The sequence below is a fragment of the Mesoplodon bidens genome, assembly GCF_964165515.1.
Source record: "Mesoplodon bidens genome assembly, chromosome: 16".
Lineage (NCBI taxonomy): Eukaryota > Metazoa > Chordata > Mammalia > Artiodactyla > Ziphiidae > Mesoplodon > Mesoplodon bidens.
Window position 1 is genome coordinate 23814563 of NC_138173.1, and position 24324 is coordinate 23838886.

Consider the following 24324-nt stretch of genomic DNA (forward strand, 5'->3'; position numbering starts at 1 on the left):
TCATTTACTTGCAACACTTCTGTGAGACAAGGATCACCATCACCATTTACAGATGAGGAAACTGAAGCTTACAGAGGTTAAGCAACTTGCCCATGGTAACATACCTGAATACACGGTGGAGTTAGGACTCTGAACCTGAATATTTTTATTTGAAAATAAAACTTCAAATCATTCATTGTACAAAGCACAAATAAAGACAAGAGTAGGGGGCTGAAGGTCAGACTTGGGAGATACCTAGAGGCAATAATAAATAAGACTCTGTAAAAAATGGTAGAGTAGATCAAAAGCAGTCTCTTAATCATTTCCAACCATATAGTTTCCTCAAACCTTGTTATGTGTTTCTAGGTATTATCCCTTTTTTTTTTTTTTTTTTTTTTTTTTTGCGGTACGCGGGCCTCTCACTGTTGTGGCCTCTCCCGTTGCGGAGCACAGGCTCCGGACGCGCAGGCTCGGCGGCCATGGCTCACAGGCCTAGCCGCTCCGCGGCACGTGGGATCTTCCCGGACCGGGGCATGAACCCGTGTCCCCTGCAACGGCAGGCGGACTCTCAACCACTGCGCCACCAGGGAAGCCCTATCCCATATCTTATATGTTCAGTAAGAGTAGAATATTTATTGCAGAGGTAGAATCTGGCATGCTGGAAAAAAGATATTAATTTCTCATTCATAACATGAAAGTTGGGACATGGAAATGTATATCAGTATAGATTACTGATAACTAATGAGAACCTATTGTGTAGCACAGGGAACTCTATCTACTCAGTGCTCTGTGGTGACCTAAATGGGAAGGAAATCCAAAACAGAGGGGATATATATATATACGTATAGCTGATTCACTTTGCTGTACAGTAGAAATCAACACAACATTGTAAAGCAACTACATTCGAATAAAAATTTTTTAAAATATAGATTACTAAAAACTATAAATAATTAAAAAATTCTTATTTGATCATTAATTTTAATGTTCCTCCTCAGAGTCTGACAGAAATCTATTTTTAAAAGACAGAGAAGAGGGAGAAAATATGACATATTTATTGAGATCTACTATACCAGCCACCGTGAGGGGAGACACATTTATATATTATCTAAAAAAAAGAAAAAAAAGCAAAAATCTTACAACCAGCACCCAATGAGCGAAGCAGTATTTGCAGTATTTATTTCCATTAGGAAACTGAGGTTCTCTGAGTTCAGTAATGTGCCCAGAGTCACAGAAATTAAAACGCAGGTCTTTCTGACTCTAAACTCTTCCTCCTTCATGTACACTTTTCATAGAGAAATTCCAAAGAGCAGGGGGAACAAACAGCAGGTCAGAAGGGAAGCTGGAAGCAGAGGGCTTTTCATTCCCTGCAAGTGTGAGAACACGTGGGGTGCCTGGCTTGAAAGTCACAGATACCATTATCGAGCCCAAGTGTCTGCAAATCAGTGATAATTCGTTCTATCAGGTTACTAACATTTTAGCCACTTGCTTAATTCTTCTTCTAGTTGTGCAAAGAGATTGCCAGCCTGTCTTCAGTTGCATGCATGGGATCACCCTGAAGAGTTTTATCTGGGGAGGAGAGCCTGGAGCCCACGGACAGCAGAACTGTTGGTTGCCCAGGTGGGAGACGTACTGCCAAGGGAGTGATGGGGATGAACCAGGAGAACGGTGCCCCTTCAGTCCTGAGACACAATTTTTTCTTCTACATTTTACATCTTGGAACTGGAGATCATTGTACAGCCAGCCAGCTAGGCAGTCCTTGTGGCATCGCTGTTTGTCACCTGTAACTGTGCCTCAAAATGTGCAAAAATGGGTGTCAGTGGCTTAGAAAAATCACAGACCTCTCTTTTAAGAAAGGCTGTATCACAGGCGTTTTGTGAGAGCAAGATAAATAAAACAGACATGGATTATTTCTAACTGAAAGGGAATTCAGATAAGTCAGGCGATGCACGTGAAGATGTTTCAGGAAAACTTGAACTGAGCTGACTTTAAAAAGTATTCAGGGCTTCCCTGGTGGCGCAGTGGTTGGGGGTCCACCTGCCGATGCAGGGGACACGGGTTCATGCCCCGGTCCGGGAGGATCCCACATGCCGCAGAGCGGCTGGGCCTATGAGCCATGGCCGCTGAGCCTGCGCGTCCGGAGCCTGTGCTCCGCAACGGGAGAGGCCACGGCAGTGAGAGGCCCATGTACAGCAAAAAAAAAAAAGTATGCAGAGGAGTGTTATGATTAATGTGTATGTCTGAATAAATCTGAGAAAATAAGCATAAAATTTTAAGTGACAATTTTACTTAAAATTTGTTTTCACTTAAGCTAATTTTAAGTGAAAACAAAGCATTGTTTTTTAGTTTAACTTGCAGCAATTTTTTCCCTGAATGAAATGTAAAATAATGGTACATCTTAAAATCTGTGGTGTCTTTGATGTGATGAAACATGATACTTTGGACGTCAGAGAATTTGTTAGTACTTTGAGGAAAATGAAGTTCTTAGTGTTTTGCTTCAGTGGAAACATGTCTGAGGAGTGAGAACGGTGGGAAAGAACGAGGAAGAATGGGGAAAAGACTTCAGTCTTGAACAGTCTCCAGTTCCAGAAAACAAGGTCCTGATGTCACACCCTTATCTTTTCACCTCAGGACTCATAGCGCCCAAAATAAAGCAAACGTTCATAAATATTTCATTTGAACTGACTTATTCACTAAAGATTTGTTCCAACTAAGTTTCTCTTTTCTCTGCTCTCCTCCCATCCCACGCATAGCCATCCATTTGCTACATAGTCCCAAAAATTTCAACCCGGGAAGGAAGTAAAGCTTTTTTGATACATATTTAGAACCTACAATTAAAACTAAGCCACAGGGCTTCCCTGGTGGCGCAGTGGTTGAGAGTCTGCCTGCCGATGCAGGGCACATGGGTTCTTGCCCCGGTCTGGGAGGATCCCACATGCCGCAGAGCAGCTGGGCCCGTGAGCCATGGCCGCTGAGCCTGCGCATCCGGAGCCTGTGCTCTGCAACGGGAGAGGCCACAACAGTGAGAGGCCCGCGTACCGCAAAAAAAACAAAAAACTAAGCCACGGTTGAGAGTTTGGTGGGTATCCCTGCTCAGGTGCGGTGGGTGCAGCCCCTATAGCGGAGCCCTAAACAGTTCTCTCTTCCCTTCAGTTCTTCGGCTTTCACCTTTTTTTTTTTTTTTCCCCAATCAAGGCCAACTATTTCCCTTCAAGACTTTCTATGATTATCAACTAAAAAACTTTTAACCATTTTCATACACTTTTAGATCTGAAAAGTATTTTGGATCATTTAAATCCAAACACTTCACTGCGTAAAGACAGGAAACACAAGGCAGAGATTTTTAAAACTAGATGCTGTTGTGGGTTGACTTGCGTCTCCCCCCACCCCCGAAAAAAGACACCTTCTACTTCCAACTCCCAGGACCCATAAATGTGTCTTTATTTGGAAACCGGGTTGTTGCAGATGTAATCAAGATGATATCATACTGGATTTAGGTGGGCTCTGATCCAGGGGCTGATGTCCTTATAAGTAAAAGGAAGTCTGAACACTGGGACCCAGAGAGAACATCATGTAAAGATCCAGAGCACACAGAGACAGAGGGAGCACGCTGTGTGATGCTGGAGGGCAGAGACTGGAGAGATGCAGCTGCCAGCCAAGGCAAGCCAGGGGTTACCAGCGGGAAGCTAGGAAGAGGCAAGGAAGTATGTCCCTGCAGGTGTCAGAGGGAGCATGGCCCCGCTGACACCTTGATTTTGGACTTCCAGCCTCCAAAACCGTAAAGATAATAAATTTCTGTTGTTTTAAGCCGCTCGGTCTGGAGCACTTTGTTATGGTAGCCCCAGGGAACTGAGCCCCAGGAAACTGAGCCCCAAACCCCGTTACCTGTTTAAAAAATAAAAAGGCAGGCAGGGGCTTCCCTGGTGGCGCAGTGGTTGAGAATCTGCCTGCCGATGCAGGGGACACGGCTCCGTGCCCCGGTCCGGGAGGATCCCACATGCCGTGGAGCAGCTGGCCCACGAGCCATGGCCGCTGAGCCTGCGCGTCCGGAGCCTGTGCTCCGCAACGGGAGAGGCCGAAACAGTGAGAGGACCACGTACCGCAAAATAAATAAATAAATAAAAAGGCAATAATCCCACCTAGTTCTCTGGGTTTTTATAAGAATATTTTAAAGGACCATGAAATCAAGGGTGGGCACATACTCAGTGTTCGATAAGGATCTGCTGTTGCACCTTCCCGGGTCCTACAAGTCATCCTGGCGATTTCCTCTCTCCTCCTCCACGACGCTTGATTCACGAGGCTCACTTCCTCACTTCCCATCACTCTCCAGCCCCTCCCTCAGCATCTGCCCCTCCTCCGCCCCTTCAACTAAGGACAGTCCTCCGTCACGATCTCATTTGACATCTCTAGGTAGCGCAGACCGAATCTCACTCTGAAGTCTCCGGTCCTGATACCTCCCACTGCCCTCCCTGCGTTTTTTCCTATCTCTCTGAGATGTGCCTCCGTCTCCCTCTCCCAAGGAGCCCACTTCACCCTCCACCATCAATCCCACTACTCCTACCTTAGTCCAGGCTCTTCCCATGTTTTGCTTAGATTCTTGCCCCCAAAGCTCCTTGATGGTCTCGGTCCCCTCCAGTCCATTCACTGCCCTGCCACCAGAGAGATCTTTCTAAAACATGACTCTGACCACCACGGCACTCCTTGCCATACGTCCCTGTATGGCTGTCCACCTCCTAGTAAAGCTCACTGCTCCTTTTTTTTTTTTTTTGGCTGTGTTGGGTCTTCGTTTTTGTGCCCGGGCTTTCTCTAGTTGCGGCAAGCAGGGGCCACTCTTCATCGCGGTACGCAGGCCTCTCACTGTTGTGGCCTCTCCCGTTGCGGAGCACAGGCTCCAGACGCACAGGCTCAGTAGCTGTGGCTCACGGGCCTAGCCGCTCCGCGGCATGTGGGATCTTCCCAGACCAGGGCTCGAACCCGTGTCCCCTGCATTAGCAGGCAGATTCTCAACCACTGTGCCACCCGGGAAGCCCAGCTCACTGCTCTTGACAGTCTGGAGCCCACCTATTCTATCTCCTGCTACTGTCCTCACGCCCACCCCCACCCCCGTCTGCTCACTGCATCTTCCAAACTGCAGTTCCTCTGCAAACATGTTATTTGACGGGTTTATTTATTTTTTTTAAGGAACGTATTGAAAAGTAAGTTAAGATAAGCTGCCTCCCCTACTTATTTTTCCCATCTGCTTTTTTTTTTAATTTATTTATTTTTATATTTATTTTTGGCTGTGTTGGGTTTTTCGTTTCTGTGCAAGGGCTTTCTCTAGTTGCGGCAAGTGGGGGCCACTCTTCATCGCGGTGCGCAGGCCTCTCACTATCGCGGCCTCTCTTGTTGTGGAGCACAGGCTCCAGACGCGCAGGCTCAGTAGTTGTGGCTCACGGGCCCAGCCGCTCTGCGGCATGTGGGATCTTCCCAGACCAGGGCTCGAACCCGTGTCCCCTGCATTGGCAGGCAGACCCTCAACCACTGTGCCACCAGGGAAGCCCTGATTTTTTTTTATTATGGTAAAATATATAACATACCATTTGCCATCTTAACCATTTTTAAGCATGAAGGTCAGTGGCATTAATTACATTCACGATGTCGTACAAACACCTTCACCCTCTCTTTCCACATCATGCTCTCCTTCTTTCTGTCTTTGCACATGTTATTTTCTCTTCCTGAAACCCTCTCCTTATTTCCAAGTCCGATTCATTTCAATAAACCAGTAGGAAAAGTCTCCTGCTCTTGGAGGAAATTCTCCGGACCTGGTGACCCGGGCTGCTCTGGACCTAATACCCCTCCGTATACTGCCTACTGTACTTAGAACACAGCCGGCTGGGCAGTATTTGACCTTAGCACTGCGCTCCGAACACGTAGCTTCGGCCCCGCACAGCATCTGGCTCAGAGTGTCTGGCACACAGGAGATACTCAGCAATACTCTCTGAATAAATGAATTGTAGGAAGGCACCCCGTGGAGTCAGAGGGAGAGATAGGAACCCCGTCTCCCATCCTGGTCTACCTTGCCCCTCTTTTTATTTTATGTATTTCACTCTCACTTCACTGCTTTCACCTAAAAAGGTTTACCTATTTAAAACAGACCTAAAATGTCACTTTTCTGAAGCAATACAACTCTGTCTCATACATAATCTAATAGAGTGTTACCATTTGGAGCAGGGCACCTACCTTCATGTTACAGAGAAGGTGTGTACACAGCTCCGTGTTTGAATAGGTGGGGTGCTCATGGTATCAGAGCAGGAAGAATATAACATCAGCCACCTCCAAGAACATTCAGTTAGGAGGGAAGAAGGTGCCACAAGAGAAGTGTAAGGTACCGGCTATTGAAGTCTGAATGTTAACACTGTCTACCCAAGAGAGAATTTGTCAGAGGATAATCAAGGCCTAGAAGCTTCTCTGGAAAGTAAAACTGTATACACCTCTCTTATACAGTCTTCAAAGAGGCAACGATGGCTTTAAGACAAGAGGAGGAATAAGAAACTTCAGTCTCTGGGGTTGTTTTCTTTAAGCACATCCAAGAAGAAATATGCAGCCCCTTTTTTTAACCTACAGATACCAAAAAAAAAAATATATATATATATATATATATTTAAAACATATAATTCAAAATATCTTTAGTGGTCATATCCACAAAGATCACAAGATAAAAAATTTTCCCCTTAAAAGTCTGTGCTTGGGCTTTCCTGGTGGCGCAGTGGTTGAGAGTCCACCTGCCGATGCAGGGGACATGGGTTCGTGCCCCGGTCCGAGAAGATCCCACATGCCGCAGAGCGGCTAGGCCCGTGAGCCATGGCCGCTGAGCCTGAGCGTCTGGAGCCTGTGCTCCGCAATGGGAGAGGCCACAGCAGTGAGAGGCCTGTGTACTGCAAAAAAAAAAAAAAGTCTGTGCCTTATTCTTTGTTTCCTGATGTAACAAAATCCAGAAGAGGGGGAGGAATACTTGAAGGTCCTCACACCAAAGTGGTTATCCTTAAGAGACCCGAAAAGCAAAGGATCCACTTAAGACAAGGCTTCCCAACTGTGACATGGTGGACATGTAGAGCAGGGCAGTTCTTGGCAGGGGGTATCCTATGCAGCGTTCCATGGGGCATCCCAGGCATCCACCCACTCAGTGTTTGTAGCATCCCCTCCTGCACCCAGTGGTAGCAACCAAATCGTCTTGAAACCTCTTCCAGATGTGGCCAAATTCCCAGAGGGGGGCAAAAGTGCCCCACTGACTTCGTGCAAGGGAGCCTCTGACACCTGCTATTTGCCTTTGATTATTTTCAGAAGAAAGAGATTCAGGAGCACGGGCCGTGAAACCTTGATACTCCTTAAGGCTGCGATTTTCCCATATTTGCTCATGGTGAGAACAGTAAAACCTTAGGAGAGAAAAATGAGTGGAGTAATTGTCATGGAGACAGCAAGCAACAAGAAAGCTGAGGGGGCTTCCCTGGTGGCGCAGTGGTTGAGAGTCCGCCTGCCGATGCAGGGGACATGGGTTCGTGCCCCGGTCCGGGAAGATCCCACATGCCGCGGAGCGGCTGGGCCCGTGAGCCATGGCCGCTGACCCTGAGCGTCCGGAGCCTGTGCTCCGCAACGGGAGAGGCCACAGCAGTGAGAGGCCCGCGTACCGCAAAAAAAAAAAAAAAAAAAAAAAAAAAAAAGAAAGCTGAGGAAACTCGAGTCACTCCACCGGGGGGGATGACCCAGGAACCCAGGAGATGAACTGGGCAGTGACTAGGTCATCAAAGAGGAAATTCCTGCAAGCCGGGGAGGGGAGGGAGGCAGACAGCACCGACGTAAAAGGGGTAAGAGAGCTCTCTGGCCAGACGGGCCACCGTGCTCCTGGGACTCAACTCTGCAAACAGGGCCCGAAACAGCAGTCAACTTCCTGCCCAAGAAAAAAGGTCACCCTCTCCGAACTTCACTTCCCAGGAAGAGTGGAGGAGGAAGAAAAGACAGCAAAGGGAGAACATATTCGTATTTTCAAATGTTTCATACACCTCTCCAGATTTTGGGGGGGATCTGCAATATATTGTAAAGATGCATAACTAATTATGGTTAATGTAGAAACAGAATTTTAAAGTCCTAATGAACACAGGTGTGTAAGAAACATAATGAAGAACACATTCTTCGTTACTGAGGAAAGAATTTATCTCAAGGCTTTATTTCACAACACACTTGCTGGAGTTCCAAGAGTTAGAACCAATCCCACAGCATGCAGTTTTCACCATACCAAGAATCTTTAAAATTTGTAGCCAGAATCATATTGATAAAACAGGTTAACCTCTCTCCAGATATTCTTAAACGGACCCTTGAATCTCTTTCATCTTAAAAAAAAAAAAAAGAGGAAAAAAAAACTTTAGCCAATTATTTCAGAGCCATCTGTCCACACAGCCCCAGTCAAGTGTAAAACTGGCAAAACTGGGGCACTCCATGAAAGGGGGTGAAAGGTCAGCCATGGAGGAATTTGAGGATCCCCAACAGGGAAGTCACTCCATCCTCAAATTTCCTCTGTAGGAATAAGAAGGTTCTACATCTCTTCAATTCTGCTCAGATTTTTATTTTGTAAACCATATATTTGCTATTTAAGACCTTGACAATCCTGGAAAACTTTCCAGAAGTGATGACACCTTCCCTAAAAAGAAGAGAGAATGGCACAGAGTAGAAATCAAGAGGGGTATAAAAGAGAATGAAAAGGGCTCACAGCTAAAGAATTTCAGCTTGAGTTTTTCCCGTGTTTTTACAGTTTCAAATACGACAGCACGAAACTAAAATGTCAGAGTTTTAAATGGCTCCTGTTTCCTGAAACCACTAGAAATAACCAAAGGTTTTTTTTTTATAAACTAGGGCTGCATCTTTCTGTACGTTAGAAAATCCTTAAGAGAAAGAGTGAGTCTACATAAATAACATTTGGGAAGTTTTCCTTGTAGATGTTCACAGGATGGAAGAGAAAAATGCAGCCAGGGAAACCAGCTGTGAGGCCACTCTGCTGACCGCATGGCAACATGGAAAGTTCAGGTCCCAGCGGCACATGAGGAATCAACAAACTACCCCACTTAAGACCCTTGACCAAAGGAAAGGTTAGGCCTTAAATGATTAACCTGTTGTATGATATCCGTTACCAGACAGGTGGAGATTTCCTGTGATCAAAAAACAAACAGGGCTTCCCTGGTGGCACAGTGGTTGAGAGTCCGCCTGCCGATGCAGGGGACACGGGTTCGTGCCCCGGTCCGGGAAGATCCCACATGCCGTGGAGCGGCTGGGCCCGTGAGCCATGGCCGTTGAGCCTGCGCGTCCGGAGCCTGTGCTCCGCAACGGGAGAGGCCACGACAGTGAGAGGCCTGTGTACTGCAAAAAAAAAAAAAACAAAACCAAAGGAAAAAAAAACCCCACTCGTTTGAGAACTGAGGGTGAGTATGAGTCCCGACTTAGGCTAAACTTTGTGATTCGGGGACTTCTCAACACCTCTCTTGGCCTCCATGTTCACATCTGTAAAATGAACTGCAGTGTGATTTACTCTTTGCCAGTTTCATTTCATTCATTCATTCATTCATTCACTCATTCATTCAACCAACAATATTTGTTGAACCACAGCTGTCAAGCACTGTTCCAGGTGCTGGGGGAAAAGCAGTGAACAAAAGACTGACACCCCTAATGGAGCTTTGTATTCCAGAATCTGAAATCAGTGTTTTTCAAACTATGCACTGTGAAATCCATTTAGCAGTACCAAATGAGCATTTTTAAAAGAAGAAATGGAATAATATAAAATATCAGAATACATCACACATAGTAAGGATAAGTTCTGTCTCACAGGATTCTGCTTCTGCTATTGACATTTGTATCTATGAGAGTTGTGGATCAAGAAGTACAAGGCATTTCTGAACGTGGGCTGGCTGTACCAAGAGAGTTTTAAAGTCCCTGATAAAAGACCTCTTTTTGTTCCAGGCACTGGCCCTCATCCTGTCCTTCACTCAGGTTGCTTCTGAGGAACATTCTGCCCACAGATTAAACCTTGTTACCTTCTTGTTTGCCCCATGATGGCATTTTGGATAAATATCAAAGAATATGTTTTTCAGATCAGTGTTCCCAGCCTTTCTGAGTAGGATTCCTTTTAACATCAGTCCTTTTTGTGCACTACTTGTCTGCTGATTAGGAAAATGCATAGTGGTCAATAGCCACATGAGCTTTTAAATGGATTTATAATGTAGGTATCCATCCTAAGCACTCCTATCTAGAAATACAAAGCCTGCACACACACAGAAGACAGTACTCTTTCCATCTACGCCTCACACTTGATGTTCAAACAGATTTGCAGGCTTCTTGCACCCCGAGTAGTCCTGGGCACAGAGACTGGAGATCCCCACTTTGATTTGCTTATTTTACAATCACCATGTTCTTACTAGGTGACTGCTTATGGCGGTTTCTGTTTGTTTTACTGCTCTCTCCACTGTTCCTTTTTTTTTAAATTATCACAAACTAATAAGTCTCATGAGCACTGGTGGGTACATGAGTTTGTTTTCAGTTTTTGTTGTTCACTTGCTTTTTTTTTTTTTTTAAATCATTCTGTGTCTAATCCCATGAGCCCACTCTTACAGACTGCTAGTAGGAATTGGGGAGGTAATTGTTCAAAATTTGCCTAGAGACACACTCAACACTACCCACTGCTTCTGTTTTAACAGAAAACATCCAAAGGCAGCAGTGACTACAGCTGGGAAAAGTAAAAGGAGGTGGAACAGAGACATAAAAAGACTGAGAGATACCTCAAACAAGCGGCAGAATCCTCCTGGGAATCTTGAAGGCTTGCACACTGATCACCAAGATCTACCTGAGGTCAGATCACTACAGTCCCAGTTCCCACGGCCAATGTCACTTAGGCTTTACTCTGTCACTGAGCTCTAACTTCCTACTGTGTGTTGCTCTTGAAGCATTTCCTACACACAGGACTGAGAGGTGAGGATGGAGGAGGTCATCCTTTGGGGTCAGGTACCCAGCTCCTGCCTGCCAGTCCCCAACTCCTGGAGATCAGCTCTACCCTGTTACTGTCAACATTTTTCCATTCCTGGAAATCCAAATGACACCCCCATAGGTGGCCACGGATTGTGACCAATGGTGAGAGGCATGCTGCTTTAGCATGCGCCCTAAAATACTTACAACTAGATTTCGTGTTGTGGCCTTTACCTTTTTTCTAAATTACCCACTTTTTAAGCTTGAGAAGAGCGAAATGTGACCTACTCTTCATTAGTAAGGGAAACATTAACTTCTAGGAAAATCTGCTTACTTCTCTGGCAAGTCACAGAGGTCGTTTAACCGTCTCCAAGCGTTAGCTGTAAAATGAGGGGATTGGCCTGGACGTGGCTGAGGCTGCTTCCAGCTTTGTGCTGCCGGTACCGATAAACTAAGCCCTTCCTTGATGGTGGCTCTGGGCCTGCAGAGCAATCTCATAGCAGCACATGGGAAGCAATGACTGCTTCCAAAGGTAGAGCAGCTTTGAGTTTTTCTCTTAAAATCTCTCACCTGGATATTTCTGCATGTTGCTCACAGTATTCCAGAACAAAATCCAGGCCCTCCCTTAGCAGAACCTTGAATTTAGTCAATGCTTCAGATGCTGAAGCCTCATTTTCGCAAAGACAAAATTGGGGGGAGGGGGGATCTTCATAAATTACATAGCTGACCAGAAGCATTCGGATTCCCCCATTTTTGTTATTTATCAGCTCAATGAACTCAAGGTAATCAGAAGACCTCTAATGCCCATACAAATAGTTCTACCTTTAAAATCTACTCAGTATTCTGTAATATCCTGTATGGGAAAAGAATCCGAAAAAGAATAGATATATGTATATGTATAACTGAATCACTCTGCTGTACACCTGAAACTAACACAACATTGTAAATCAACTACACCCCAATACAAAATTTAAAAATAAATAAAATAAAATCTAAGTTCCCATTTATTTATATATATTTAAATATATAACATATATTCTAAATATTTAATGAGCCATCTAGCTCTCTGCTTGGAATCTGTAGCAGCTTTACGAACTAGTGGCAACAGAGTAATATCCCGGTACCTTTTTACACTAAGAATTTTAAGGCCCGGCAAATCCCAAGTTGTGTACAGGTTTCATTACAGCAAACTTAACTTTAGAAAACTAGTAGTTACCACACTTCTGAAGAGTAGGTGATCCTGGTGGGGATGTATTTCCACTAGGAGACAAGTAGAGATAGTTTCTGTTCACTCCTGTGTTAAAATCAAACGGGGACTGGTAGTCCTCGTAAAAATCCATCTCTCTACTGTCCATTCCAGATGAATGCAGAACGCATAGTTCGATCACCGTCTGCTAGTCCTCGGTTGAGCGCTGCTCTGCCCGTATTCCCTTGAATCACTGCACTGGGCAACCTCGTGAAAAAAATCAAGCCCAGGTTTCTGAGAGCTTGGCTTCCTGGCCCAGGTGCAGCCGTCACGCCCTTGGGACAAGAGGGCTGTTTAATAAATGACTTCTCCCCAGCAACCTGAGGAAAGGCTCAAGTCACCACCTGCTGTTCATTTCAGCCAACAACCAACAACCTGGACAGGAAACGGAGCTTTCTGGAGCTTTCTTCAGTAAACAAAGGAGGACCTGGTGCCGCAACATGGCCCCGATGTACAAACAGTTCAAGCAAATGTCAGACACTGGCAGAGTGACAAGAAACTACAATTTATTATATTTTTAAATCACTCACTCAGCTGACCACAACTACACCAGGGCAGACTTAATCTTCTAGGACAAGGAAGGATTACCAGCCGGTAATCTCCCGCAAATGCCATCTGGGGGTTACTTTTTTTCCACCCTGGATTAGAGTGGAGTCCTGAGAGCCAAGCTTCCTGGTTAAGCGGCCAGCTTTCTGTGTGTGGCTTGGTAGAGAAATAAAGCTCCATTTCCAAGATGACTTTATCTAAAGCAACGTCTGGCTTTAGTGTAACAAAAACGTCAGTCTGACTTGTCTTCCTCTCCTTTCTTTTCCTTCCCTTCCCTTGCCTCTTCTGCAAAGATGGTGTTTCCATTTCAAGAGAAGAAAAGCCCTGCAGGTGAAGCGCCCAGGTCCTCCTGCTCCTTCCTTGTTAACCAAGGTCAGGCCTGCAGGGGTGGCAATAGCCTGGGTGCAAACACGCCCTGCACAGCAACCGTTCTGGTTGGCTTATCAAACAAAACTTCTAAGTCACCAGATCCACTTCCCAGCCTCTTTACAGACCCTTTCTGAGCTAACCCTGGCCTTTGCCAGAGTGACAGCATTTATGGTTCCTTCTGCTTTCACCCACGTGGCTCAGCTCATATTAAAGAGGTGAAAATAAAAGCAACCCCTCCCGTAGGCGGGAGACGGTCTGTTACTGCATTAACAACAAAAAAGGCCGTGTTCTACCTTTTCAAATCCACATGATAAAATGGGAACTCAATATCCTGTCCCTGGATTGGAAGCAAATATGAAACAAAATATTTTAAGCAATCTGTGGCTAGTGTATAAAATATGTATGCACCAAGACAGTCTATATTCATCTTAAGAGTTATCTTCTATTTTTTTTTCTGTTAGTCTCATGTTGTACTCTATTTTCGGCAAGTCTATCTAAGTTTTTAAAAAGTTTACTTGTAATAACAACAAAAAAAAATCAATCTGTGTTTTTCTCCTGAGAGATACCAAAATGTGGGCAACTATAAATGCTGTTTATTCTATATTTAGAAATAGAATAAATGGTTTTCTTTTTTATTATTGGAAAAAATGAGTTGGCTGGTTTCCTGAAATCCATAGTATCTCTTACCGAGATAGGGCAGGCATCACAGTTACGTTCTTGGACTAGATGTGGTTAATGGGGCCTCTGACCCTTTCAACACTCTACATGTGGTCACCAAATCACTGGTGGAAAAAAACACTTCTCCATTCTCATGCTTCCTCCTTGAGCCACAAGTGTTAGAAAGTGTTACAGGCTGATTGTCTGTGTCTCTTCACAATGCATATGTTGAATCCCTAACCCCCAATATGATGGTATTAGGAGATGATTAGACTTAGGTGAGGCCAAGAGGATTGGGCCCCTGATGGGATTAGTGTCTTCCCAAGAAAAGAAGGAGAGCTAACTCGAGCTCTCTCTCCACCACATGAGGACGCAAGACGACAGCCATCTGCCAACAGGAAAAGGGCTCTCACCAGGATCAAATCAACCAACCTGGAACTTCCCAGCCTCCAGAACTGTGAGAAACAAATGTCTGTTGTTATAAGCCTCCCAATTCTGTGGTAACTTATTACAGCAGCCGGAACTAAGATAAAAGATATTAGCACTGACACAGGTAACAGAGCAAGCCGCAGCCACCTCCAAGCTCCTCAGAACCCTCAAAATTCCCATGCCCTTGATCTTTGGTGTGGACCCCCATGCTACACCCTCTGCCTGAAAGGCCGCCTTTTTTCTGCCTGCTAAGCTCATGCATCTTTCAAGACTCAGGCAGAAACGCCATCTCTTCTCAGAAGCCCTGCCTTCTCCAGCTCTCCCTTCCGCCAGCAGCACGCAGGATGTGACGTGTCCACCTGCCAGTCCCTCTGGGCCTGGACAGCCTCCCCTCCAGGGCAGGGGCTGCATTCTGGACTGCTGTTCTCGCTCTGATCCATGTGGAGTGAAGAGAGGAAATAACAGCTTATGCAGACACTGCATGCCTTATTTATAAACATGAGGATTCAGAATTTAAATGATGTCTCAAATTTTTACTCTACTTGCTTAGGTATAATCTTAGGACCGTCATGTAAAATCTGACTCTTTGAACCAGCTGTAGTTCTCCAGTCAGATCGCAGTCAATACATTCTAGCACGTGAGGAAAATAAGAACAGCAAACCAGAGGTGGGAAAAGCATGGGATATGTTAATGGAATGGCAAAAAAATTCAGTAGGCTCAAGATTCACATACTAAGTAGAAGGGAGCTGTAAGATATAAAAAAAATGGAAGTGTAGCTTACGGACAGACCATTAAAGACCTTGAGTGACAAACTTGTATACTTAATATAATGTGCAAAAAAAGCCACAGAAGGTGTTTGAGCCAGGGGGAAACAGGATAAAATGTTTTATAAAGATGACTCTGGAAACAGTGTATAGGATGCACTGTAGACAGAAAGAGGCTAAAAGAGGGGGGACTCACCGGGAGGATCCCACATGCCGCGGAGCAGCTGGGCCCGTGGGCCACAACTGCTGGAGCTCGTGCGCCTAGAGCCTGTGCTCCGCGGCAGGAGAGGCCACCACGATGAGAATCCCATGTGCAGCAATGGAGACCCAATGCAGCCAAAAATTAATTAATTAATTATTTAAAAAAAAAAAAAGAGTGGGGGACTCAGAGTCTACTGCCACAGTCCAGGCAAGAGGAATCACCTCCACGGATTCCTCCTCTATCCTGAAGCACCACCAAGAGCTCTTCATCCAACGTGTACACATAATATGCCTTTTTCACCCTTTCCCTCTTTTTGTTCGTCACCGACCACACAGACTCGGACCTACCTGAAGCGTTCCAGTACAGACCAGCGCCCCACAGTGTGGCAGACATCTCCTGTTTGTCTCTTTAGCACCCTCTTTTCCTTGAAGAATACCGCTTCACCTTCTCCACAGGGTTCCCAGGGGGGGAGTCTTCCATGGTTCCCGCCTCTGCCCCTGGGCACAGGCGTGGGCAAGCGCTTCAGATCTGGCCCATGCAGACACCCCATCCCTGTGCTCACAGGGACTAGTCTAAGGGTAGACATTTGACCCCAAAAGCACCAACTACGGGCCTTCCCTGACGTTTACTCAATGAGTAATGGGAGAAAGTGACTCTTCCCATAACCTGAACTGTTGGATGTCCAGCTAGGGGGAGTTGAGAGCTCTTTCTGTCCCCATGCCAACAGGCAAGAGAACCAGTGCAGAAACTAGGACGGGACAGAGGGAGAATCGGGGACAGCAAAGGGACGGAGCAAGAGCATCTGAGTCCCTAGATCCAGCTGCCCTGGGGTGCCCAGTTATTAAACAGATAAATTTCGATTCTGCTTCACTTACGGCTGGAGTTGGAGTCTATCAGTTCAATAGAAAGAATCCTACAATACCTACTTTCCAACCATCTCGCACTATTACCTCACCACGTTTCAGCCAAACCTGATTTTCCTATTGCTTGAATACATCCTAAACTTGGCCTACGCAATTTTCTCGAACTTGTCTCTTTTCCCTATATTTTTACCTATCAAATTCCTATCCACTTATCAAGTTCAACTTAATAAGTCACATATGAATGGTATGTATACAAGGAATATCCACTTTAGTGCTATATAAAATGGAAAAAATAAACAATACAAATGCTTCCTAAAAGTGGATTATTTAAATGCTAAATAGAACATTCATGTAATAGAAAACTATGCAGACATGAACATGATGACGTAGAAATGTATATATTTACAGGGAAAGATATTCTTGATATCAGTAAACAAAGCAGGTTCCAAAACTGTTTGCACTGCATGATCCATAATTGTGTGATAATTGGAGAGACCAATCAGCCAAAAGAGAAAGTGGGCAGAGGAGAAATCCCAGAAAAGTGTGCATGCACTGCAGTGCCAGCAGAGGGCACCCATGGGCAGCTCAGAAGTTAATATTCCAGCCAGTAAAGTACACACCACAGAGCAATAACCCACTGGATGACTCCTGTTAGTGCAAATGGAAACGGAGTTAAGTACTAAGGACTACAAAGAATATTAAGTTTCTACCTGCCCATTAACACACCATTCAAATATGTCTAGGCAGGGTCTCCCTAATTTTGAAAGAGTTCAAGAGATAGTCTATGGAAAAGCTATATAACACACAAAAATTGACCTGGAGGGAGCTTGAAGGGCACACAGACAGGTGATGCAATTGCCCAACAGGAGTGCCAGGCCACAGATATCAGATCCTGTGGATGTGTCATAATGACACAGCAGCCAGCTGGCCAAATACAGGACAATTTGATCACCAACATAATTAAGGATAGCAGTGGATTATAAACCATTAAAAATAGGAGTCCAGGGCTTCCCTGGTGGCACAGTGGTTGAGAGTCTGCCTGCCGATGCAGGGGACACAGGTTTGTGCCCCGGTCCGGGAAGATCCCACATGCCGCGGAGCAGCTGGGCCCATGAGCCATGGCCACTGAGCCTGCACGTCCGGAGCCTGTGCTCCGCAACGGGAGAGGCCACAACACTGAGAGGCCCGCGTACCACAAAAAAAAAAAAAAAAGGAGTCCAAGAGTCCATATCCGATGGTTAATTGCATGTGTCAATTTGACTGGATCACGAGGTACCCAGATATTTGATTAAACATTATTGTAGTTGCATCCGTGAAGGTGTTTGTGAACAAGATTAACACTTTAATTGGTAAACTGAGTAAAGCAGATTGCCCTCCCCAAAGTGGATGTGCTTCATCCAATTTGTTGAAGGCTTGAACAGAAGAGTCACTCTCTCTGCCTGACTGTCTTCGAGCTGAGATATCAGTCTTCTGTGTGTGGACTTGGACTTGTAATGAAATTTACACCGTCATCTTTCCCGATTCTCAGGCCTTCAGACTCAAACTAGAAGTAGAGAAGTGCCCGCCTTATTAGTAAAGAATACATTTCAAGACCCCCAATGGGGGCAGAAACCATGGCAAATTTTCCTATACATACATACCTATGATAAAGTTTAATTTATAAATTAGGCACAGGAAGAGATTAACAATAATTAATAATAGAATGATTATAAAAATATACTAATAAAAGTTATGTGAATGTAGTCTCTCTCTCAAAATACCTTATTATACAAATTTAATGCCTCTTCCACCTTAACTAAGGACTTACCATGCACTGTGGCTGTTAACTTTCGCAGTCTGAGATGCAACAGCAAAACTAGCACGAATTTCTTTTTCCTTCTTCACAATTTCACAAATAGAAGATTCATTCTTACCGTAGATCTTGTCATCCTCAGCATACAATATTTTTCTTTCCTTAATGAGTCGAGAACTTTCATCCTTTCACTTAAAGGAAGCACTTAAAGGCTTCTCTTTGGCATATCCAAATTGCCAGCATCACTACTCTTGTGCTTTGGGGCCTTTATTAAGTAAAACAAGGGTTACTTGAACACAAGCTCTGTGATACCATGACAGTCAATCTGATAACTGAGATGGCTACCAAGTGACTAGCGGGCAGGATGCACTGAACAAAAGGCTGATTCACATCAAAGGCGGGGAGGAGTAAGACAGCACGAGTTTTTACCACACTACTCAGACCGGTGAACAATTTAAAACGTATGAATTGTTTATTTCTGGAATTTTTCATTTAATATTTTATAATTGAAGGTAACTGAAACCACAGATAAGGGGGAATTATTGTGTTATCATCAACCTGCCTGGGTTTCCAGCTTGGGACTGCTTGGGACTTCTCTGCCTTCATAATTGTGAGGCAATTCTTTACAATAAATCTCTTATTTATAGATATGGATGCAGATCTATAGATATAGATATAGATATCCTATTGGTCTATTTCTCTGAAGAACCCAGACGAACATGCCATACAAACAGTAAGTAGATCAATAAGGAGGAAGAAGGAAGTCTCTTACAGAAAAACACTGCATCAACCGTCACCATAAAGACTCAGGCAAGAATCAGGAAGAAAGTTTTATAAGTGGGATATATACATGGTCTTTTGGGGCCTCCCCACAGATTAATTAGGTGTTGGAATGGAAAATACAGTAACAACACGGGGGAGAAGCTGAACACTACCTTTCCTGGATGATCAACATTGCTATCACTCGAGAGGCAGGTGAACATGAATCTTCAAATGTGCTACCCTGAATACTTATGAGGTATTCACGCTAAGAATGCAGAGCCTGAATCCGATTATGAGGAAACATCAGACAAATCCAAAATGAGAAAGGTTCTTTTTTTTTTTAAAGAGGAAGAGGCTGCATTGTTCAAAAATGTGGATGTCATAAAAAGCTGTGAAAATGATCCACATTCAAGGAGACTAAAAAGACATAACAGCTAGAAATGATACCTAATCCTAGATTGGGTCCTGAACCAAAGAGAAAAAAGAACTTCTATAAAGGACATTATTGGGTCAGTTTAAAAAACTGGAATACAATGGCAGATGAGATAAAAGTATTGTATCAATATTGAATTTACTGAAGTTACAAATGTACTGTGGTTATGTAAGAGAATATCCCTCTCCTTAGAAAGTACAAATGGAAGGATTTGGGGGCAAAGTGCTATGATGTACGCAACTTTCTCTCTAATGGTTCAGAAAATAAAATACTATGCACGTGAGAATGATAAAGCAGATGGGGATGTGAGAAGTGGGTGAATGATCTGGGTAGAGTATGGAGCTGTTGTCTTAGTATTCTTATTCTTTTTTTTTTTTTTTTTTCTCTGCGGCACACGGGCCTCCCACTGCTGTGGCCTCTCCCGCCGCGGAGCACAGGCTCCGAACGCGCAGGCTCAGCAGCCATGGCTCACAGGCCCAGCCGCTCCACGGCATGTGGGATCTTCCCGGACCGGGGCACGAACCCGCGTCCCCTGCATCAGCAGGCGGACTCACAACCACTGCACCACCAGGGAAGTCCAGTATTCTTATTCTTGCAAACTTCCTGTAAGTTTGAAAAGGTTTCTTTAAAACTGACTGAGAAGAGCTCCTCTTTATGGGGTTAAGTAGGCTTGAAGCAGCTGGAGCAGCAAGGAGCGGGCCCTCTCTCCCAGCCACAATGGGGTGAAGTGTCACAAAGGGATAGATATACAGACCCCTTCTGGTTCCTGGCCACTGCTGAGACCTGAAAGGATTCTCTCCACCTTGCCCTGAAGAAGCAGCTGATTGACCCTCCGCGGGAAAAGGAGTCTCACCATCACATCTTTGCTGGTCACATCCTTCCTGAGGAAAACAAGCAGGACCCTCTTCCATGATCAGGATGCAACAGTACCAGAGGCCGAGAGGTTAAGAAACACCACCGTCATTTCGCGCCCCACCCCAGTGCCACGTAAGGAAACCTTGACTCAAAACCAAAACAAAACAACACAGAAAACAAACTTATGGTTACCAAAGGAGATGGTCAGGGGAGATAAATGAGGAGTTTGGGATTAACATATACACACTACTATATATAAAATAGGTAAACAACAAGGACCTACTGTATAGCACAGGGAACTATACTTAATATCTTATAATAACCTAAAATGAAGAAGAATCTGAAAAAGAATATATGTACATGTATAACTAAATCACTTTGCTGTACACCTAAAACCACACAACATTGTAAATTAACAACACCTAAATTTAAAAAAATGTACCATGAACCAAGCACACAAAAGGGTACTTAGTTTCAAATATGAAATCCAATTTAAAATCACAAGGGTAGAGGCTCCATTATTTACACAATGTCTCCATTAATCCTCGAATAACCCCTGTGAGGTAAGCGCTATGACTGTCCCCATTTTTCAGATGGAAACAAAGCAGAGACAGGGTCTGTAAACATCCACGCCCACGTAAAGCTGGGATTTGAAACCAGGTTGTCTGTCTCCAAGGCCTGTCTCCTTTCTGCACCAGGAGAAAGCTGGACTGCAGTTAAGAAGCAGGTGAGGAACCAGAACCTCACATACCAATCACCTGAGGATCTAATTACAGTGCAGTATCTGCATCACTAACGAGCACCAGACCAGGGGAGGCTGCTGGCAGGGGAGGCTGCTGGCAGGGGACCACACGGAGTAACAAAGTGATGGAGGACCTTGAACAGCAGGCTGAGGAGCATGAACGTGATTTTCATAACAACAAAATAACAATTACTTGTTAGCATTTACGTCACCTTATGGCAACACGGGGTTGCTAAAGTTATCTCCAGTTTCCAGATTAGTAAGGGTAAGGAACTGAAGGACAGACCCCAAAAGTCTCATAGCAGGAATCCTCACACTGCATCTAAGCAAGGGGGAGCTGTGTCAAGCTATTAGAAATGGGAGGGAGGTGGTCAGAGCTGTGTTTTAGAACAGGGGTCCCCAACCACCGGGCCATGGACTAGTACCGGTCTGTGGCCTGTTAGGAACTGGGCCACACAGCAGGAGGTGAGAGGTGGGCGAGCACGCAAAGCTTCATCTGCTGCTCCCCATCGCTCGCATTTCCTCCTGAACCATCTCCCCCATCACTAGCATTACCACCTGAACCCTCCCTGCCCCCAACCCTGTCCGTGGAAAAACTGTGTTCTATGAAACCAGTCCCTGGTGCCAAAAAGGTTGGGGACCACTGTTTTAGAAAGATCGTTCCTGCCTCCATATGAACATGGATCACAGAGGGGAGATAGGAGATCAGGGAAACCATCAGCAGCACCAAGGCTGTTATGGACTGAACTGTGTCCCCCAGAAAATTCATATGTTGAAGCCCTAATCCCCAGTGTGACTGTATTTTGGATACAGGGCTTTAAGGAGGTAATTAAGGTTAAATAAGGTCATAGAGTGGGGCCCTAATCCAATAGGAATGGTGTCCTTATAAGAAAAGACAAGACACCAGGGAAGCACATGCACAGAGGAAAGGCCCTGTGAGGCCTTTGAGAAGGTGGCTGTCCACAAGCCCAGGAGAGAGTCCTCACCAGAAACCAACCCTGTTGGCACCTTGATTTTGGACTTCCAGCCTCTAGAACTGTAAGAAAATAAACTTCTGTTGTTTAAGCCACCCAATGGCAGCCAGAGCAAACTAATACAAAGAGTGTGCTCCAGGGAGCAATAGTGGAGAGAAAAAGGCAAAGACATATTGCAAGACACCACAGAGGGAGCTTAAACAGACCCTGGAGCCCAACTGGATGACTGGGGTGTGGGGGAAATAAAGACCAAGCTCTAACTGTGATTCCCCAGCAGGAGCTGTGGAAGTCTGTGATGGCATCAATGAAGATAAAAGGATGGAAGAGGAGTGGTGGAAGGAGGGAGAGAGGAGACTTTGAAGGACCAGAAAGTGGATTCCATTTGGGCAGGTTGGGTTTAAAATGCTCAGAAATTTTTGAATGTAAATGGCCAGCCAGTGGTTAGAAATTAAACTCTGGGGCTCAGGAAAAGGTTAGGGCCAAAGATATCAATGTGGGAAACCCCAAGACTGTCAAGGAAAAGCCCAAAGAGAAGACAGGTCCTATGAAAGGAAGAAAGAAAAAAGGCAGTGAACACCTGCAAGTAGGAAGCAGGCCAAGAAGCCTGCAAAGAGCAAGAACTGCCCTTTGATGATGATGATGATGGTGCTGGTGCTGATGGTGATTATGGTAGTGGTGATGGTGGTGACGATGGTGATGATGGTGGTGGTGGTGGTGGTTGGGTTGGTGATGATGGTGGTGGCAGTGGTGGTGGTGGTAGTGATGGTGATGATGATGGTGGTGGTGGTGATGATGGTGGTCGTGGTGGCAGTGGTGATGATGGTGGTGATGGTGATGATCATGGTGATGGTGATGATGATGATGATGATGGTGGTGGTGGTGGTGGTGGTGGTGGTGGTGGTGGTGGTGGTGGCGATGATGGTGGTGGTGGTGGTGATGGTGGTAGTGATGGTGATGGTGGTGGTGGTGGTGATGGTGGTGGCGGTGGTGGTTGTGGTGGTAGTGGTGGTGGTGGTGGTGGTGATGATGGTGATAGTGGTGGTGGTAGTGGTGGCAGTGGCGATGATGGTGGTGGTAGTGATGGTGATGGTGGTGGTGGTGGTGGTGGTGATGATGGTGGTGGCGGTGGTGGTTGTGGTGGTAGTGGTGGTGGTGGTGGTGGTGATGATGGTGATAGTGGTGGTGGTAGTGGTGGCAGTGGCGATGATGGTGGTGATGGTGATGGTGATGGTGATGGTGGTGGCGGTGGTGGTGATGAAGACAATGACAATAATGATAACTCACCCCTAAGGAACCCTTACTATGTACTAGACATTCTCCTATGCACGTTACACCAACCCTGTGGGGTAGGTTTTTTCACTACCCCCATTTTATGGATGAGAAAACTGAAGCACCCAAAAGTTAAATAACTTGCCCCAGACACATAACTAGCAAGTGGTGAAGCTAGGATTCAAACTCGGGCAGTCTGGCTCAAGTGCTCTCAAGAGGCAAAAAACATGGATGAAAACTTCAGTGACCAATACCACAGGAATAGTGGGAGGAGAGAAAGTGGACAGGACCAAATGCTACAGAGATTTAAAAACAAGCCACTGGACTCAGTTTCCTGGTGATCTTGCATAGAAATTTTAGTCAGAGCAATGGTAACAGACAGATAAAGGGGAGCGGAGGCCAGGGGAGGGACAAGAGGCTAGAAGTGAGTGAACAGGAGGTGGGGTTGGTTGGTCTGTATGTTCCTTTGTAGTGTATGCGATGGATGAGATAAAGAAGGCAGTTCAGGACAACATCCCTGGCTCAGGAGGAGGCTTCAATTCCTACACTGCATAATCCTGACTTTCTTTTGAAAGTATGTCAGCCCTCAGATTAGAAATTCTACGTTAGAATTGTAGGAAATACTCCCTATGGGAATGCCATTACTTTCTCCCTTTATTTTCTAACCCAAGGGGAAAAAGTCTATTGTGGCACTGTGTTCTAAGAAAAAACTTTCCCCCTTAGAACCCCCTTCTCCAGAAAAATGCACAAACTAGTGAATATATTCAAATTATTCAGACCTAAATGCAAATCTTTAAGTGATAAATGAGTTCCAACCAACTCTGTTACTTGACCTATTGACTTGCAAAGAAATTCCACTTGGCAGGAGCTTTGAACATTTTGGGTGGAGTGCGTTTCTGCCCTCTCAAAATAACTGAAATTGAGCTCCTGTCCAATAAACAGGCCAGAGGCTTTTTTTTCTTTCCTTTAAGAAATGTTTTTGGAGATATTAAAGAGCAAGAGGCTTAAGAAAAATCTCAAACAAGCTAACCTTACACCTAAAGCAATTAGAGACAGAAGAACAAAAAAACCCCCAAAGTTAGCAGAAGTAAAGAAATCATAAAGATCAGAGCAGAGATAAATGAAAATAAATGAAGGAAACAATAGCAAAGATCAATAAAACTAAAAGGTGGTTCTTTGAGAAGATAAACAAAATTGATACCACTAGCCAGACTCATCAAGAAAAAAAGGGAGAAGACTCAAGTCAACAGAACTAGAAATGAAAAAAGGAGAAGTAACAACACTGCAGACATACGAAGAATCATGAGAGATTACTACAAGCAACTATATGCCAATAAAATGGACAACCTGGAAGAAATGGACAAATTCTTAGAAAAGCACAACCTTCCGAGACTGAACCAGGAAGAAACAAAGTATAAACAGACCAAGCACAAGCACTGAAACTGAAACTGTGCTTAAAAATCTT

The 24324-nt window shown here is 44.9% G+C and overlaps 1 protein-coding gene across 4 annotated transcripts in view; it reads right to left on the reverse strand.

The window, feature by feature from the left end:
• The window catches only part of TPD52 (tumor protein D52), a 115607-nt gene that overhangs the window by 31579 nt on the left and 59704 nt on the right, over window positions 1-24324 (reverse strand). For 2 of the 4 annotated variants that reach the window (XM_081258352.1, XM_081258350.1), the window contains exon 1: window positions 12173-12326. The exons of 1 other annotated variant lie outside the window; for it this stretch is intronic. In XM_081258352.1, the coding sequence (XP_081114478.1) occupies window positions 12173-12311 (139 nt within the window). In that variant the 5' untranslated portion in view covers window positions 12312-12326. Of the gene's footprint in view, window positions 1-12172; window positions 12327-24324 lie in introns of those variants that run through there. One more of the 4 variants, XM_081258351.1, reaches the window with a different exon arrangement.